This window comes from Henckelia pumila, chromosome 4 (assembly GCF_033568475.1).
Source record: "Henckelia pumila isolate YLH828 chromosome 4, ASM3356847v2, whole genome shotgun sequence".
Classification (NCBI taxonomy): domain Eukaryota; kingdom Viridiplantae; phylum Streptophyta; class Magnoliopsida; order Lamiales; family Gesneriaceae; genus Henckelia; species Henckelia pumila.
The window spans coordinates 3352560-3370371 of record NC_133123.1 but is presented as its reverse complement, the minus strand read 5'-3'; the positions used below and the strand labels follow the sequence as shown (position 1 = coordinate 3370371).

General features: G+C 32.7%; 3 protein-coding genes across 5 annotated transcripts; 1 reads left to right on the top strand and 2 right to left on the bottom strand.

The window, feature by feature from the left end:
* The first annotated feature begins 1673 nt into the window (after positions 1 to 1673).
* On the top strand, positions 1674 to 3480 carry LOC140894460 (pectinesterase QRT1-like). Its single transcript, XM_073302966.1, has 5 exons — positions 1674 to 1966; positions 2191 to 2386; positions 2475 to 2681; positions 2753 to 2985; positions 3094 to 3480. The coding sequence occupies exons 1-5, from the start codon at positions 1674 to 1676 to the stop codon at positions 3239 to 3241; spliced, it is 1077 nt and encodes a 358-aa protein (XP_073159067.1). The 3' UTR covers positions 3242 to 3480.
* Positions 3481 to 3603: 123 nt separating this feature from the next.
* LOC140863434 (zinc transporter 11) lies at positions 3604 to 5186 on the bottom strand. The gene is made up of 3 exons (XM_073266864.1): positions 4591 to 5186; positions 4286 to 4350; positions 3604 to 4189 (listed from the first exon to the last, which is right to left on the bottom strand). The coding sequence occupies exons 1-3, from the start codon at positions 5042 to 5044 to the stop codon at positions 3680 to 3682; spliced, it is 1029 nt and encodes a 342-aa protein (XP_073122965.1). The 5' UTR covers positions 5045 to 5186; the 3' UTR covers positions 3604 to 3679.
* A 4740-nt stretch (positions 5187 to 9926) lies between these two features.
* Positions 9927 to 16938, bottom strand: LOC140865125 (meiotic recombination protein SPO11-1). Of its 3 annotated transcripts, none has more exons than XM_073269643.1 (17): positions 16764 to 16938; positions 16574 to 16673; positions 16288 to 16361; positions 16090 to 16191; positions 15881 to 15954; positions 15524 to 15540; positions 14968 to 15037; positions 14860 to 14896; positions 14710 to 14760; positions 14536 to 14583; positions 14387 to 14445; positions 14286 to 14317; positions 14093 to 14198; positions 13671 to 13734; positions 13396 to 13574; positions 12493 to 12568; positions 9927 to 10512 (listed from the first exon to the last, which is right to left on the bottom strand). In XM_073269643.1, the coding sequence occupies exons 1-15, from the start codon at positions 16837 to 16839 to the stop codon at positions 13540 to 13542; spliced, it is 945 nt and encodes a 314-aa protein (XP_073125744.1). In that variant the 5' UTR covers positions 16840 to 16938; the 3' UTR covers positions 9927 to 10512; positions 12493 to 12568; positions 13396 to 13539. The 3 variants fall into 3 exon arrangements, with proteins under 3 accessions (XP_073125744.1, XP_073125742.1, XP_073125743.1); XM_073269641.1 differs by lacking the exon at positions 9927 to 10512 and adding an exon at positions 13811 to 13931 and having other exon boundaries at positions 12322 to 12568; XM_073269642.1 differs by lacking the exons at positions 9927 to 10512; positions 14710 to 14760 and adding an exon at positions 13811 to 13931 and having other exon boundaries at positions 12324 to 12568.
* Between the last annotated feature and the right edge of the window lie 874 nt (positions 16939 to 17812).

Genomic DNA, 17812 nt, shown 5'->3' with positions numbered 1-17812 from the left:
AAAATGTCGGTTTAACCGGTCTTGCCATGTCAAATTAATTAGGCGCAAAATTGACTAGTCTCATCCCATCACTTAACATAGCTATAGGATTGCGTCGATAATTCTTGGAATTGTCCAAGTTATAACTTATTTTGACACAGAGTTACTAATTTAATTTACAACTCACATACTTGTACTAATTTTCTTTTCAAGAAAATAATTTATAACGAAATTCGATATCATGAAATTTGAATTGTATATTTTTTGGAAAAATAAAATAAGTAAGATAGAAGCATGAACAGAACAATATTTCAAACATGAGTCATGATTTGCTTTTAACAAGAGGAATTGGCTTCAGGTGCATCTTTCTTCTATGAGTGACACCAAGTTCCTCACTCAATTTCCAGCTCTTGAGCTCTCATTCCTTCACCCAAACATTTTGACAAGGCACCAATGAGCAAAAGGTCTCCCTTAAACGTCAAAATTTTGGTGGAGTTTGATGTGATGTGTATGCTTCTCAATGCACGTTTTGTTCAAAATTAATGGTATCAACATTATATTATATATCTTTATTATGCTAACATAAAAACTCATACGAAACTGCGCGCGATCAAAATAAGGCTTCTGGCATGACGGTATGAATATCGAATCCCTTCTTTTTTCCTGCATATCATTAAAATTAAATGCATTGTTTAAAATTTGATACCGCATAAAAAACATGTATATAACCTGATTTAGTTTTTATTATTTTTCTTAAAATTTTAATGATCAAAGTTACAAAATAAGGACTAAAAAAACATAATGAAAATGATGTAATTGAAAAATAAGTCCACAAAATTGGTAACTTACTTTGTTGTATGACAAATTTAGTATTTGTTTTAAGTTTATATGATATGATGTGAATTATCCAAATGTGTGTACTATATAATTTTACAAATTGAATATTATTTTTAATACAATTAGTACGGACTTCAAAATATATATATATATATATATATATATATATATATATATAAAAGTTTATTGTACATTGGTTTATGATTTTGAATTTTTCTAAGAATTAAATTAACACTAAATATATCTGTACAAAAATTGATTAAACTTAACATCTTAATAAACAAATTATGAAAAAAATTGTCCTTCATGTTATACTATATTACAAATTTAGTTCATACATACTTTTAGTTGCGTTTACTGATGAATAATGTATTCAAATGTATTATAATTGTTGTTTAGATAAGTAAAATCATAAGTTTCAAATCTATATAAATACCGATAATTAATAGATATAACTGATGCATAATAAGTAATTTGTTAGATATTTTTCTTCAAAGTTCTATAAACAAAGTATTATGAATATTACTCAATTAGTATAATCTAAATAAACAATCAGATTAGTAAAGAAATGGTCAAAACTTGAAAGTAAATTTTCTTAAAATTTTTATAAACAAAGTATCATGAATATTACTCACTCACATATAGAATATAGAATCTAATGCAATATCGTTCCGATTCTCCGAGTTTAATTCTTTAAAGCTGCGTTAAATCAAGCAAATATATACATATGCAAATATATCAAGCAAAATTAGTTTTCTTTTAAACTTCACGCGATTCAATGGAGTGAATTAAGTTGCTCCCGCTCCTGTATTTATTGTCTTCACTTCTTTCTCAATATCAAATTTAACTTTGTTCAAATGAATTTTGCTGGTTTCAGCGTTTGGTTTTTCTCTCTTTTGGTGCTGTGGGATGAAATTCAAGTTGGGTTTTCGCAAAATGACGGCGGTAGAAAAGATTATATTACGTGGGACGACTTGATCATAGAAGAGTACAGCTTCGATTTCAGAGAATATGTGGGCAAACAGCAGAAGGTGTTGTTGGTTGATAAAAATGGCCGCGGAGATTCTTTAACAGTGCAAGGTGCTGTCGATATGGTACCGGAAAATAATGCAGAGAGAGTTAAGATTCATATTCTTCCAGGAATTTACAGGTTTGAAAATCAGCAGTATATACGTAGTTGCATGTTTTCATATTTCGCATGCTGCGGTGCAGAAGAATTTGATTTCTGTGCATGCATTATTATCCAAAATTTGTGTACAATTTGGCAAATCTTATCAACTTTCATGATCCAGATAAGTTGCTGGATCTACCCCTGATTTTGTTGTTCTTGCTTCATACTTTTTATGCACTGCTGAAATCTGAAATCTGATGCAGGGAAAAGGTAAAGATTCCAGCGTCTAAGCCATACATTTCCCTTATAGGTAAGCAAGATCAAGTTTCTGAAACCATTATAACTTGGAATGACAAAGCTTCAGACAGAGACAAGAATGGCTTTTTTCTTGGAACATGGAATTCAGCCTCTGTCACAGTATTATCAGACTACTTTTGTGCATCGGGGATCACATTTGAGGCAAACATTTCACCTTATATGCATTTGTATCATGTCCTGTAATTGTAGAATTTCATTTCTTGACCCAAAATTGAACTTTCTATCGCAGAATTCAGTCGTCTCCCCTGGGGGCGGAGTCGACGGCTACCAAGCTGTGGCATTGAGGATATCAGGCGATAAAGCCATGTTTTACAAAGTCAGGTTTCTGGGAATACAGGACACACTTTTGGACCAAACTGGAACACATTATTTTTACCAGTGTTTCATCCTAGGATCCACGGATTTCATATTTGGCAATGCAAAATCCCTCTATCAGGTACTTATATTCCAACCATTATATAGATTTTTTTTACTTTTTGAGTAACAAAATTGAGCTATTATTCACAGGACTGCAGAATTAATGCCATAGGAGATGACTTCGCCATAGCTGCCCACCACAGGAAGTTCCTTAATGAGGATACCGGATTTTCTTTTTTGAATTGTACGGTTGACGGAACTGGATCCGTTTATTTAGGCAGAGCGTGGGGCATTTACTCGCGAATAATATATTCATATTGCAAATTCAATATTGACATAAGGCCCGGAGGATGGGAAAATTGGGGAATTCCATCAAGACAAAAGTATGTGACTTCTTGAAATCTGAGCATTTAAATTCCCTGATCAACAAGAAACTAAGGGAAAAAAACCCTTCAATTATTGACTTCTCTAATGCAAAATCGTGTATGCAGAACCGTTCTATTTGGAGAATATCAGTGTGGAGGAAGGGGAGCAGATAGAAGAGGTAGAGTGCCATGGTCTAAAGCCCTCGGGTATCTGGAAGCAAAGTCCTTTCTGGATACAACATTTATAAAGGGGGAGCAGTGGCTAAGACTATAGTTGCATAGACGGATCGAGCATCTGAAGGTATATATATGCTACTTTAGAAGGCAAATAGCATTCAAATCAAGGTCAAGAAATGTCTGCTATTCAAAGAGTCTGGATAAGATCCATTTATCAGAAGATGTATTACAATAGATGAGATACTCTCTTATGACCTAACATTTTTTATGATAAAGAAGAAATGAATGGTGTTAGTTGAGTATATTTCTTGAAAAACCATATTTTATGCCTGAAACATCTCACTTGACCATCTCAGTTACAAGATTCGTACCTAATAGTGCATTTCATCTCACTACTCCGTGTCAAACCTCTTACCTCTTGTTTCGACTCAAAGCAAGATCTAACTTAAGATTCCATCATGAAAAGTATAACTTATAACCATTAAAAATGAGAAGAGAGTCGGAAAATCTCGCATAAATAGTTTTTAGCTGCGAGCTAGGTATCCCATATCATTACAACTGCAATTACGCCAATGCCAAGGAAAACGGCGAGAAACTTGAAGAATGGTGTGTTGACCAAAACCTTCTTCTGAGGATTGTACCCTTTAGAAAGTAGGTGATTGATGGCCACATATACAAACACCCCACAAGCCAGACCCATTGATATTGCATATATCCAATCAGCCACAGAACCCTGCGTGGTGGCATCAATTATAATGCCAATAGCAACGCCAATTGGCGATGATATGGCGAATGCAAAGGCATAAGCCGCACATGATAAGAGAGGACGATCTGGAATCATTTTGAGAAGGGCTATCCCCATAGCAATGGCAGCAAATATCTTGTGTAAACAGACGGTCCACAGAGCTCGCCAAGCATCTGCCTCGGTTTCTGCCACTCCAATTGCAATGCCCTCGAACACGGAATGGAAACAAAGTGCAGCAATCAGCAAGATACTGTCACCAAGGGACGTGGCGCTTGGAAGTGAAGCATTTGTGGCATGGCCCTGATAAATCAAACACCTAAAATCGATCAGGCTCATTTAAAAAGGCCTCCCCTGCCTATGGATGGGAAAAGATACATTTTTGTGACAGAGATTTACCTGTAAATGTGAATTCGAATGGAACGGTGTTCCATTCTCTCGACCTTTATCATCTCGAGCATTTTCTGCAACAATGAAAGGCAGAATATGGAAAATCTTGATTCAATGGGAACAAATATGAAACCTAGTGAACAGAAGGTCGTAACGAAACAATGCAAGTGACATAGCAATGGCACAAATCAGACCCCAGAAATTTGACGATGTGAGTCTTATTATTCATTGTTTCTAAAGCAAGTAAATAAAAGAAACACAAACCAGATAAGAAACCATGAACAATATCTACAAGAAATTGAGAAAAGACAAACCTTGAAGCTCAAGATCAACATGATGAGCAGAAGCTGTAGTATCACTCTTTCCATACACATAAGAAACAACAGAATCTGCCGCCATAGTAAGCAAATATCCAGCACTCGCCAGCATAAACGCGAAGGGGTACTCCTTACTGGTCAAATCCTCGAAAGTGGAATTAGAATCACTCAAGAAATGCATCAGAGCTGTTCCCAGAAACACCCCACCTGCAAACTGCGTCCCAATCACCAAGAAACTCTCGTTCCACTTCATGAAATACGGGGACATACCCCCGGAAAAAGTGCCCACAAACACCAATATCAAGCACCATATTTTCACCAGTATCAGGGATCGGGACCTGAGATTGGGCTTCTCCGATGACGGCGAGTCAGAGCCCGCATCTCCGCCGTGTGCGGCGGCAGAGAGGAAGAGGACGCAGAGGAGAGAAAGGAAGAGATAATACCGCGCCATGGAGGGATCTTGGGAGCATTTCGTTGGCAATAAATGAACATTTACGTCGTAGTACAAAGATTAGTACGCAGTACAGAAAGCGACACGGCGGGAAGAAAACAAAAGAATAAGAATTAAGTGAGTGCGTGTACTTCACGCATCACAAAAATCCTCGTAATTTGGTGAAAAACACCAACAACAACATGGGATTCATCATTTCAAACTTCTTAAAAACTCAAAAATGTTTTTTTTTTAAAACAATCCCAAACACGGCCTGACTTAGCATATCCCGTCATTAGCTTAAAAGATAATTTGACTATATAAAATTATGTTATATTGTCGTAAATATGGATAAACTTTCAAAAACAAAGAAATATGGCCTAATCATTTTGACTTTGACTTGAAGCATTAAATGAGGACTTGCCATTTGGCATTTCGAATCGGAACCATAATTTTTTCTATCGTTTGGTTTGAATGGGTCAGCTATTTTCTAATAATAGGAATTATTTAACTAAATATATTATATTATTTATATAAATAAATAAACAATTTTCTTGAAGACCTTTTGAGTTGAATTTGAATTCAGTTTTGGGAAAAACAATTTAGATTTCATCGTTCTCTTTTGGCTTGACCAGGGTACGCTTTATAGGTTCTCAGTCAGAATATAGAAGAAAATTATAACCCTAATTGGTGTTCAAGCTGGTGGAGTAAGTGAACTTTTGACCAGAGGTCAGGAATTCGATTTCCTTATCAACACCTTCTTAGCCTATCATACATGATTTGCCTAGTGTGATTTACCTGGCTAACGTAGTTTGCAGGCTATTGCGTTAGTCTGGAGGTTGCCTAGTGTGATTTACCTGGCTAAGGTAGTTTGCAAGCTATTGCGTTAGTCCGATGGTTTACTCAGTGCGCACCGAAGATAGCGGTTGCGGGTTACCACATCACAAAAGAGAAAAATAGAAGAAAATTATATGCATTAACAAGTGGACAATTTTTTTTAAAAAAACATAAATTAGGGATTTTGAATTATTAAAAAAAAACTTTTGTGAGACGGTGTCACGAATCAAATTTACGAGACAGATCTTTTACAAAATTTTAAATTGTTTTATGCTCTGACAAATACAATTTTTATTTTTATTTTTTGAAAAACAATTATTTTTATATTTCAGTGTTTATGGTTTGGTATTTCGGTAGGTTACGATTTTGTTTTTTGATAATTTCAGATTTTCAATTCACTTTCAAAATTAAAAAGTATTAAACACCCAATCAACCATCATATATCTATACAAATATAATAAACAATGAAATATTAAAAAATAATTTTTCATTAGATTTTTTTTTTTGCCCTTTTGATGCTTCTAGGCCCTCAAGGTTATTGTTATTTTCATTATAAATTATTCAAGCCCGTGTTTTCTTTTGGCATATCCATGGTATTCCGTGTGATAAAACGAGTCCATCATTGAGTGTTTTTTTTTTTTTTTTTGAAAAAAATAATAATAATTTAAGCATGTCCTTGATTCTATTCGGAACATTCATGAAATGAGGAGAACTTAACGGAGGATATTAAATGGATGTTTTGTAAAATAAAACTAGCTAGAAACCTGAAGTTTGATTATGGATGCTTACGTGATTTGTTTTTTAAACTGCTTATTTTATTAAATTATGAAATTTTGTTGTTTTACATATTTAAAAGACCATTGAGATTTTTATATAATTCATCATTAGTAAAACATACAAATTGATAACTAAATTTATTTCTGCATAAACCAAATCCTAAGGTAAACAAATCAAACCAAACCGAAATAAAATAGTTTAGTTTGGATAAATAATTTGAAAAACCGAAGGAAATTTATTTAAATAAAACCGAACCAACTGTTGTTAATTCCTAAACATTTTCTTATAAATTTGTTTATGTTGTATATATATGTGTTTTGTAGTTGGGAGATATAATTTGTTACGATTACTCTTGAATCCGACAACGTCTTAGGTAGTGTTTGAGAGAGTTTATAAGAAACATATCTTAATTTTTTTTTAACAAAATTTTATGAAATTTTGTTAAAGAAAAATTGAGAAATATTTCTTAAAAATTCTACCAAAACACTATCTTAAAGTTGAGATTTTAGTTTCAGACGAGCGACAATAGGTCGGATTGTATAATTATTTTAGTAATATCATATATATCCATGTAGTAGTGGAATATTTTGAAACTTTTTTCTTGTGAATATGAATATATATAATGGAAAAAGGTCTATATAATGAGGCCTTCCATTTCCCTTTCTTCCCTTCTTCATCACACTTCCCAAATCTCCAAACTCTCATGAATTCCCCAATATTATATATATAATATAAATTAACCAAAATATATAAATTGCCATGAAAGAAATAATGGATGAGCAAAGAAGCTTGAGCAAATTCTTGAAGAAGACTATGGCTCAGTTATTACTCTCAATCTCTATATTTTCTTTCCTGTTTTCATACTACCACTCCTTGGTGGATTACTACTACCCTCGAAATCTCCACCATTTTTCTAAATTCTCAAGCCATGCAATATTGAACAAAAGCTACGTATTTCTCATCTGCAATGGCCTCTTGGTTTTTTTATCCAAGAACTCCGGTTTGGTCCGCTCTTCTCCGGGTTTCGACTTGCTGCAGAAGAGATCAGCTTATAACCGCGACATATGCTTGCAGATGTATGACGATTTCTTCGACACCAAAGAAGAATTAGTTTCCCAGCTTTCTGCTCCGATCAATAAGGAAGATCATAATTTGGACATTGAAGAGATGAAACAAGTTTCAATCTTTATCGCCGAAGAAGATGATGATAAGGAGGAGGAAGAAGAAGAAGAAGAAGAAGAAGAAGAAGAAGAGATGTTGAAGACTGAAGAATTGAATCACAAGTTTGAAGAATTCATTAGGAGGATGAAGGAGGATATTATGATTAATGAAGCTCGAGAATTAATTGTTTTCAAGTAATATTGTTATTATATATGATTTTACGTACTGAATGAAATTATATATATAATTTTTATACCGTCACAATATTTAATTCTCAAGTGCGGTATATTAATATATATCCATATTTTATATAACATTTTGTTCACTATCAGCAAAATAAATACCCCTAGCTAGCCTCTTATAACTATGAGTTTTGTAAAGATCGAAGTGAGACTCACAAGATTAATAACGAATTATATAATTAATAAGGATGACTGTTAATTTCATGGGTAATGTTATATGTACACAATAAGGATGACTGTTAATTTCATGGGTAATGTTATATGTATACTGAAGGTTACACGTTGGGTTACACATTGCACTTGAAATTACATGATTATCCCTGCACTTTATTTGAAAAAAAATCTCTTAAAAATGCATGTAGGATAATCATGTAATTTCAAGTATAATGTGTAACCGAACGTGTAACCCTCAGTGTACATGTAGCATTACCTTTCTTTCATTCATATGGGTACTCAAAAAAATTATGAACCTATGCACATGTAAGAATAAAATTCCAAATAAATTGAAATCTAGCTAGGACGAGGGGAGTGAACCATAATTATTATTTAACAAGTTTTCAACTTTAATGATCAAGAATAATAATTTGGCACATAAAATGTTGACAACAGATTTTAAACTTTTGATGGTCGTCGATTTAATTAGGCTAATTAAAAAATTTGAACCTTGGATATAAATTTTTTACTAATTAAAAAGGATTACATGCTATAATTAAATTCAAGAAATATGATTATTGCAGCCTCCGATCCTATGGGTAGCTGAGTTTGTTGAATGTCTGAAAATTAGGTTTAATGTCTCAAGTTCGGATCATTATGCAGTCGTACGTTTATCTGGTTTGAGTGGTTTGCAGAACTACTAAACATATGGATTACTCGTTGCAGTGCACGTTTCAAGAACTGAGAAAAATGGATATTGCAATCTCGAACGCCGTAGAACTTAATTAAGGTAGAAATGAAAGTTTTGTATGGTAGATATTCACGCATTGAGATTTTTGTACGGTAGATATTAATTCATTCATGAAATAAAAAGGAACACGACACATAAATGGTTTCTTATTATATATTTCGTATAAAATTTGATAATATGATATTGATATATGATACCTCAGTCACACTTAATTTAATTTTTTTTAATTACTTTTGATATATATGTATATATATATGGTTGTGGGTATTAATGATTGTGGAATTTGATTCTTCAATTTTAGGATCAATTATTAAAGCATTCATTCTTTTCTTTTATGGACGGTGTGAGATTCCTGAAAAATCCTCCTCCGATCGATCCACCTATCCACAAAGGCATTTATTTGATTCTTTTGTTTTTATTTTATTTTACTTGCAAAAAAATTGATTCTGTCCAACTTTAGAAATTTGGAACTGTGTGATCGATTCTATGCTTCCACTTTTCATCGAATAATTAATAATGTCTTAAATGATATATATGACTATAATTTAATTTATGCCTATGGACGAGGATTGACGACGTGTTTAAAATAAAAGGATTTCTATGAGATTTGGTTGGATTTCAAATTAAATTAAAACATATTTATAAATAAAGCTACTTTTGACTCATTTTTCATACTGAAAAGGGGCATCTTATTCTTCAGTAATTTAGGGGGGGAAAACATGGTTCTTTGGAATAATGAAAAGAAAACCAAGAGATATATAGCTTGGAAACGAAGAAGACGCAAACTTTAATTCGTGAATTACCACTAGTTCAACACACAAATTTAAATCCTAAAACACGTCGATCCAAAGTGGACATATTATTTGGACAAGTCTTCAAGTTTCTTGCATTTATCAAAGGCCGAAGGAATCTTCACAATCTTTTAGAAATAAAAGGGCCCAATCCTACATGCATAAAAATGCCTATCAAATTCAACTCCTGACAAGAAAAAATATTTAATTTCAACTCTTATTATTTATATATAAATATAAATGTAACACAAATACTGTATTATTATAAATTTATAATAAAGCCTGGACGCAGAACGCCATAAAAACTCAGACCTTATGAGACACACAATCAATTCAATTGTCATCAACTAAAGAAAAAGGCAACATAATAATTAATTGGTCACATAATGCTGCAAAAACTGATGGGTTCATCCTCGTACGGGTCATAATCTCTGGGCGAAAACGACGGTACGTACCTCGCGGGCGGTAAGGTCGACCCATGATGATAGTAGGGACGCTCGAACCTTAATCTCGACGAACACGGATAAGAATGATCCATCGGGTACTGTCTTCTATACCTATACGGGTCGTCGATCACTCCGTACCCGTATCCGTTACCATGATACCCATAACCGTTTGAGTAATAGCGCCGATTAATTTCTGGGTGTCGGAGGTTGACCCATTTTAACTCTGCATGGTGCCCGGTTCTCGTCAAGGCCCTCACGAGCATGTTTGGGTTCACCATACCGTACACTTTGACCAGCCCTTGTTCAGAATCTATGCTAACATCATATACCCCTACAAAATGTTGTGTCCACATTTTATTAATAGTAGCGACGGAGCACACGCGTTTGCGTATGTAAAATATTATATACAAATATAATGCACTAAAAACAGTTAGAATAGGCTACGCCCACTTAATAAAATAGTAAAAATAAAATATTATATACAAATATAATATATTGTATATTGAATAATTTGTTAATTTAAAAGTGTTTGTTTTTTTTTTCAAATATAAAAAAAGTTAGTCATGAATTAAATTCAGTTTTAATTGATAGAATGAGATATGATAAAAGAAGAGCAATTTGCTCAAAAATCCCCAAATGCAAACATGTTTTGCTTTGGGGTCCCTAGTCAAAAAATGTGGTACAAAACAATACAAGATGTGGTACAAAACCATACAAGATATGGTATAAATTAACAAAAATTATGGTACAAAAAAGTGTCTAGAGAGTGCAGAGCAAAACATGTTTGCATTGGGGATTTTTGAGCAATTTGCACATAAAAGAATAGATAATGCGAGCATTTGAGAAAAATGTGGGATAAGTGAGTTGGAGAGAGTGTGCAAGGTACAAAAAGAAAAAATTAGAGAAAACAGACCATGACACCAAAAACAATTAAAATAGGCTACGCACACTTAATAAAATAGTAAAGATAATCATGCGCAAGAGGCTATTATTTCTTTTCGGTCAAATGAAAAAATTAAATTAAATCTTTAGTGATTTTTATAAAAATTAAATTAAATCTTTAGTGATTTTTCTAAAAATTATAAGCTTTGAATTTTGATTTCAGAAATTCAAAACATAGACCTTTAATTTCAAAAAAAAATAATTCAAAACATAGTGCTGTGTATATATAATGGGTTGAAACTATTTAATTTGGAAATTTGATCATATTTTTTTTAAAACTGTCATGAACTTAAACTTCAAAGGGAACATTAATATAATACAAAGTGTACGTGATAGAAATCAGATCTATTTCACTCTTATTTTATTTTTATAGGGGGAAGATACTTCATTTAAAAAAAATTATGATCATCCTAACTTTAAGCTTTCGAATAATTTCAAGCTCTTAAAGTAAAAGAAAAATTTTAAGGGTAATTTCAAAAATCATTCTCATATGAAATCTGTCCAAAAAAGAAAAGTATTTTACACTAATATTTTATTAGAAATAATTTTTTTGCTCCAACAGATTTATATTTAAGTATTCTTTTTTATAAATACAAAATATTATTTGATGCTTTTTGCGCACATAAAATGCATGTCTTTTACGGTTTATTTTTATTTGAAACTAGAGAGTCCTTTACATCCATGCTTTGTCTAGCCAACTAAGTAAAACCTACAAATTTAATGGGGAAAATCGTTTTTGGTGTTGTACGTTTACTTTTTTATGATTTTGGTTATCTATGTCATTAGATTTCAGTTTTAATGTCATATCTTTAGATCTTTAATAATTTTAGTCATTTTTCATTAGAAGTGTTGAAATGACATCACACACATCAACGTCGCATTGGTGCCAAATATACACCATGTCAGAAAAATGACAACAATTACCAAAAAATTAAATTATCAAACTAAAACTTAATAACATGGAGAACAAACATTACAAAAAGCAAAAATATAAGACAAAAAATGCAATTTTTCCATTTCAATGTTCACCACTCAAAAAAATTCCATACCCTTTACCAAGATATAAGTAGAATGCTTGAAATAATTTTTAAGTCCCCGAGTGCCCACAAAACCGGCTCGATGTGCTTATGTGGTAGTGGTGCGTACTGCGTAAGATGCAGATGCTTGTTGAAAATGCTATATAAATGGAGTCATATAATCTATATATATAGATAAAGGGAACATTTCAAAGAAAATCAATGTTTCAAAAGAATTATATTATATATAAAAAATTTATTGATATCTCTATGCACCACTTCTCTGCCCTAAATAATTTGATAGTTCTCACATAAAACAAAAGAATAAAAAAGCATGTACTACTACTGTTTACCGCAAATTGAACCCAGAACCTCCAGCATCTTCATTTTGCAGGCCTGACAATGGACATTCACCTTCAGCTCGCAACTCTACAACACATGATTCATTCAAAAAGCCTCAGATTTACTGGCATATAAAGCAGGGATTCATATCAAGTGAAAAATTATTAAATACCGCTTCAGCATAAGGCTCCATCACAACGATATCAAAAGGCTGTATGCTCAATAACTCTGGATATGAAATATTGATTTCTTTTTGGTAGCGGTAGACACAAGTATTTAATCACATTTTGAGGCTTTATGAAAATGGAAAAATCAATCTTTCGAATGATTTTGTACATATCGTTTCCATATTTAATTAGGATAAGATTCTGAAGTACATACCAATTTTACGTAGTTGCCTGTTTTACATTGGGTCATATTGTGTGATATCTCCCAAATAATTAGAAAATATTAGGATCTTATCTAATTCTTTAAATACAGGGAAAATGTGATGACAGTATCAATTCCCTATAAGAATCACCCTTCCTAAAATTAAATAAAAATGGATTTGTTTCCTTCACTATCATAATCTTCATGAAAAAAAAAATGAAGTGTCCATATGAGAAACAATAACTAAACTGAATGGTTTTTTTGATAAGATAGGTATGTTATCGTCTACCTTTTTTCTATTTCAGTAAAAAAATTTATGATATTACTTACCACTTCATCAAAATTCACCAATGAACACAAGTGGCCCCACTAAATTACCCATCAAACAAGGGCCACCCGTTCAAGAGACAAAAAGATTGTAGTTTGAAGTTTAGACTCGAACTAATTTTCAGCATCCGATCAGACTGGGGCAACAGGCCATGAGACACTTATTCAAATACCTTTTTGGCACATGTTCAATCATCAATGGCAAAATATTCAAATACCTTTCCATTTAACCGGATCTTTTAGGAAAGGAAAAGAAGCAAAGCCAGCAGCTTAGATGTATGCTCCCTCTTGGATTTTAGATGGCAGATAACTCTCTGTCAAGAATGAAAGTGAGTTTGCCGACAATGCTTCAATCTCGAATTTCACTCCGTTGTCCAGCAGTAGATTGAGTTCGAACCTAAGATTGTAAAATATTGCACATGGATTGAGAAGTGTTTATTATAATGTCTGGTGGCAATAGGCTAAAAAATAACTACCAATCAAGAAGCTTTACCTCCAGTAGGGTACTTCACGTTCCATATAACACCTATGCAACATGCCTTTGAGCTTATGTTTATCTGATAAAACATTTAAAATTAGGTGGAAGAGATGACATTATATATAAACACATAAATTCAAGTTATGTTTCTTAACCATCATCCGTTAAAGGTAGGAGGCATTGTTGTGGGAGTTGATATGTTTTATGATCAGATGGAAAGGCTCCAAGCCAACGAATCTCTGGGAGACGTAGTGATTTGGCATCATAAGCCATTTGCTTGAAAATGTAGAGGAAGAATAGAGAATGAGAATCCTAATCTTTGAAACAGGGTATTATATCAACTCACATTAATTATGGGACTCCACAGACCAAAAGACATAAATTTACTCAGATGACTGTAAGTCTGTAAAAGATATGCCTCAGTGAGTAGACATTACCATGGAACCAAATCGGAAGGTCATCAATATATCAATGCCATATGGATCACAATCCACCAAGCAATATATGGGCAGGTGCAATGTTTTAGAAAGTAGACGCAAAAATCTGGACGAAAATGAGTGCGGATTCCAGTAAGTCGGCCAAAATAATACGTGGAAATTTGAAGACAGAACTGATAAACAAAGTCTTTACCTTCTTGTGGGAACATCAGGATATCCTCTACCCTGTGTAGAAATATTTACTGGAAGTGTTTCAAGAAAATTTAAACCAATAAAAATAAATACTTCTCATACAGTGATAACAATGCATCGGTTACGTTTGCAAAACTGGTCGTTTGCCAGCCTCTGAAATACTGCAGAATAGTCAAACCAAAACGATCTTAATCAGACATTGAACAGTTATAACTTATGAATCATCATACGAGATAAATGAATGGGCTTACCTGATTCTTTCTCCACAATCAAGATGTACTCAGCCACACTGATTATATCTAGCAATAAGTGTTATGGGAATTTATACATCTATAATCGGATTGCTTTGAGTTCAAGAGATTACACAAACAGTATACTGACTGAATCGCCATATCAACGGCAGGATAAACTGAATATTCCAATACCAGATAATCCTTGTTCTGGTTCCATTTTGAGCTGTAAATTCAACTCTATTACTGTAAAGGCCAAATCCATCTTATTTGTATATGGCACCTTACCAGGCAAGATTCAATCAAACACTACATTTATGTTATGCATCTTTGCCAAATGGATACCTTCTACGTCTTCTACATGCACAGGAATATGGTGCGCCTGTGGATAAAGCTAGCAAGAATTACATTTCTGAATGACAGAGCATAATCTCAAGTTTTTGTTCTTCTCACCATATTAGGGCAGTTAATGCAATCGAATTTCCTCCCAGCTTCTGTAAATCTCAGCCAGCCCATTACCAATCTTAAGCACGGATGAGATAATAATGACAGTTAGCCACCAAAATAAAGCGGTAATAAAAAGTGACAGCCATCACAGTTGATAGTCATTTGAATGATCTTTTAAGAAGTGTGTGCAAGGGATGACACAGCCATGTTTGTGGGAGCTAGATGTTAATATAAGACTTGTACTGAGCTCTATGTAAAATGATGATTAAGTTTTTGTGGTAATCCAACATATTCAACACTAATGAGACAAGATGTATGTGAATCAAATGCCAAGCATCGAGAAACTATCTTTTTGGCAACTGCAACCATTAATTAAGATCATATTCAGTTCATATAATCATGTCAGAATAATATAAGCAAGATCAAGAATGTAGATAAAGATTTCTACCATGCAAAACATTGAATCATAAAAGAATGAAGAGAATTGAAATGTCGGAAAAACCTCAGCACCTAGGAAATCTCCATCTCCATTAATTCAATGTAATACCACATATATACCTACCCATTTCCAGCAGATACCTGCAAATAGACGATATAGGGGAAAAAACATCAAAATTTGTAGTTCATTGTTGTGCATTTCTCTCAAGGAGGTTTGAAAGCTAATGAAACAAGGGACACGTGTGTGGTGCAAAAACGCAAAGACTCAATATGACTCCATACACCATATTACGTGTGTTTAACTGAGAAGGCGCCACAAATACTACCAAAGAGAACTTTCCCAGTCCAAACACTAAATTATAGCTTTGAGGAGTATAAAATGATTCACTGCAGTAGTTCTCTCGCTGGGTAACTTGTTTCCAATTCAACATCTTTCTTAAATTATAAAAAGAGCATAAATCATGAGCTGTTGAGAACGAACCACATTCAGGTTGTGCCGACTGCAGCGCAGAAGGATGCAAATATCATTTATAGCACGATCGACCACTGATTGCTCTGTTTTATCAAATTAAGGTGGACTGAAATATGAGAAAGTCATCATAACATATCACATTTCAAATGGTAATTCATGTATAATCATCGCAGACATTCATTTATACACAATGAAAACAGTTCTGATCGGGAAATCACCTCTAAAAATAGAAGGGTGCATGTAATATATATCTCTTTTTGAAACATGCTTGTTTTCTTGCAGGAGTTGCTGAACTATCAAGAGCACTCTTAGCAGAACATCTGAAAACCAGTAACAATATGGCTGAACTAGTAAATTGGTATACACCGTCCCCTGACATTAATTCACAAAAGATGGTCCACTAAAACTTCACACACCCAATCTACGCGCGTGACTTTCCCTTTGCAGCGTAAGAATCTCCTTTCCGTTGGGTAAATCAGATCTGCAGCAGCTATGAAAATACCCAACAAATTGAGCCAGACACTAATCAACTATCATATATCACTTCTCATAAAACGAAATCCAAGGCAAACTTGTGAATTATCTACATCCAGGAAATCATAAATACGGTCGCTTAGATCTTTAGTGCCTCCACCGCAATTAAAACTCCTGATTAAGCACAATTTATAACCAAACATAACTAAGATGATACGAAAATCTCACCAGTATCCAGAAGCTTCGACGCAGTAGGTACGGAATTTATCGATGCACAAGGTTGGTGATCGACGGCTAACAAGATCTTCGAGCAAGGATCGAGTGATGTCTGCAGAAATGTATGCTTGCTTTTTAACCCCCAAAAAAATCAAAATCGAAGAAGAATATTATGAACTGAATAAAGCACATGCATAAACACCTTCGATTTTCTTCAGCAAGAACAAGCGATCAAACTCGGAATCTTGATCTCCAACTTCTCCCCTTTCGTCTTCCATTTAAGCGTAAGAAGTTGAATTTTCTGAAGGTACATGAAACGCGGTCTTTGTGCCGCTAAATTTCAATTTAAACTACCGTAAACGCTCAGATTTGGTTTCTTTTTCATCAGCTAAGTAGCCACCGTTTGCTAAAGTACTGTTTGGTCAAGTTACACGATAAATGAGATTTGGATAAATTGTAAATTTAATAAATAAAAATAAATAAAAAATGATATTTAATAAATTAATTGATTTAATTGATATATTATAGTTGATTTGATTTGATTTTGATTTGATTTGATTGATTAAATTTTATATAAGAATGATAAATTAATATTTTATCTTTTTAAAAATAAATAAAATATAAATAATATTATTTATAGGGGTAATATAGTAATTTAAATTTAATGATTCGATTAATATAAGATAAATGATTAATGAATTGATTGATACAAAATAAATAATTAATATATAGATAAATAATATGATGAAAATAACGAGTGGTTGGATAAGATAAGTTATACATAGATTATTTATACTCGAGACAAACATTGTCTAAGAGTATTAATATTCAAAAGAATAGATTGTTTTATTCAATTTCATGTGAAACACGTTATATTATTTATTTATCTATTAATTTTTTTAATTAAATTAATCAAATTATTAATCATTTATATTACTTCGATCAAATCACTTTATTTAAATTACTATATTATATTTATAAATAATATTATTCATATTTTATTTATTTCTAATTTATCATTTTTATATAAAATTTAATCACTCAAATCAATTAAATCAAATAATAAATTAACTATTATTTTTTACTTATTTAATATTACATAATAATATAATATTAATTATTCATGTATTATTTATATCATCAATCGAATCAAACAGTGCATGAGTTTACAAAGAAGATGTCTGCTACAAAACAGATAGTGTCTTGGGAGCTTACAAGTGTTCAAAATAAGAAGATGTGTGGGAGATGAAC

Coding starts and splice junctions, on each gene's coding strand:
- LOC140894460 (XM_073302966.1), top strand. CDS start 1,674: ATGAATTTTGCTGGTTTCAGCGTTTGGTTTTTCTCTCTTTTGGTGCTG. Junction 1,967..2,190: donor ATTCTTCCAGGAATTTACAG/GTTTGAAAATCA, acceptor AATCTGATGCAG/GGAAAAGGTAAAGATTCCAG. Junction 2,682..2,752: donor ATGCAAAATCCCTCTATCAG/GTACTTATATTC, acceptor TATTATTCACAG/GACTGCAGAATTAATGCCAT.
- LOC140863434 (XM_073266864.1), bottom strand. CDS start 5,044: ATGGCGCGGTATTATCTCTTCCTTTCTCTCCTCTGCGTCCTCTTCCTC. Junction 4,351..4,590: donor TGTTGATCTTGAGCTTCAAG/GTTTGTCTTTTC, acceptor TCATTGTTGCAG/AAAATGCTCGAGATGATAAA. Junction 4,190..4,285: donor ATTCGAATTCACATTTACAG/GTAAATCTCTGT, acceptor TTGATTTATCAG/GGCCATGCCACAAATGCTTC.
- LOC140865125 (XM_073269641.1), bottom strand. CDS start 16,839: ATGGAAGACGAAAGGGGAGAAGTTGGAGATCAAGATTCCGAGTTTGAT. Junction 14,584..14,709: donor ACCAGAACAAGGATTATCTG/GTATTGGAATAT, acceptor ACTTATTGCTAG/ATATAATCAGTGTGGCTGAG. Junction 14,446..14,535: donor GATTGTGGAGAAAGAATCAG/GTAAGCCCATTC, acceptor ACTATTCTGCAG/TATTTCAGAGGCTGGCAAAC.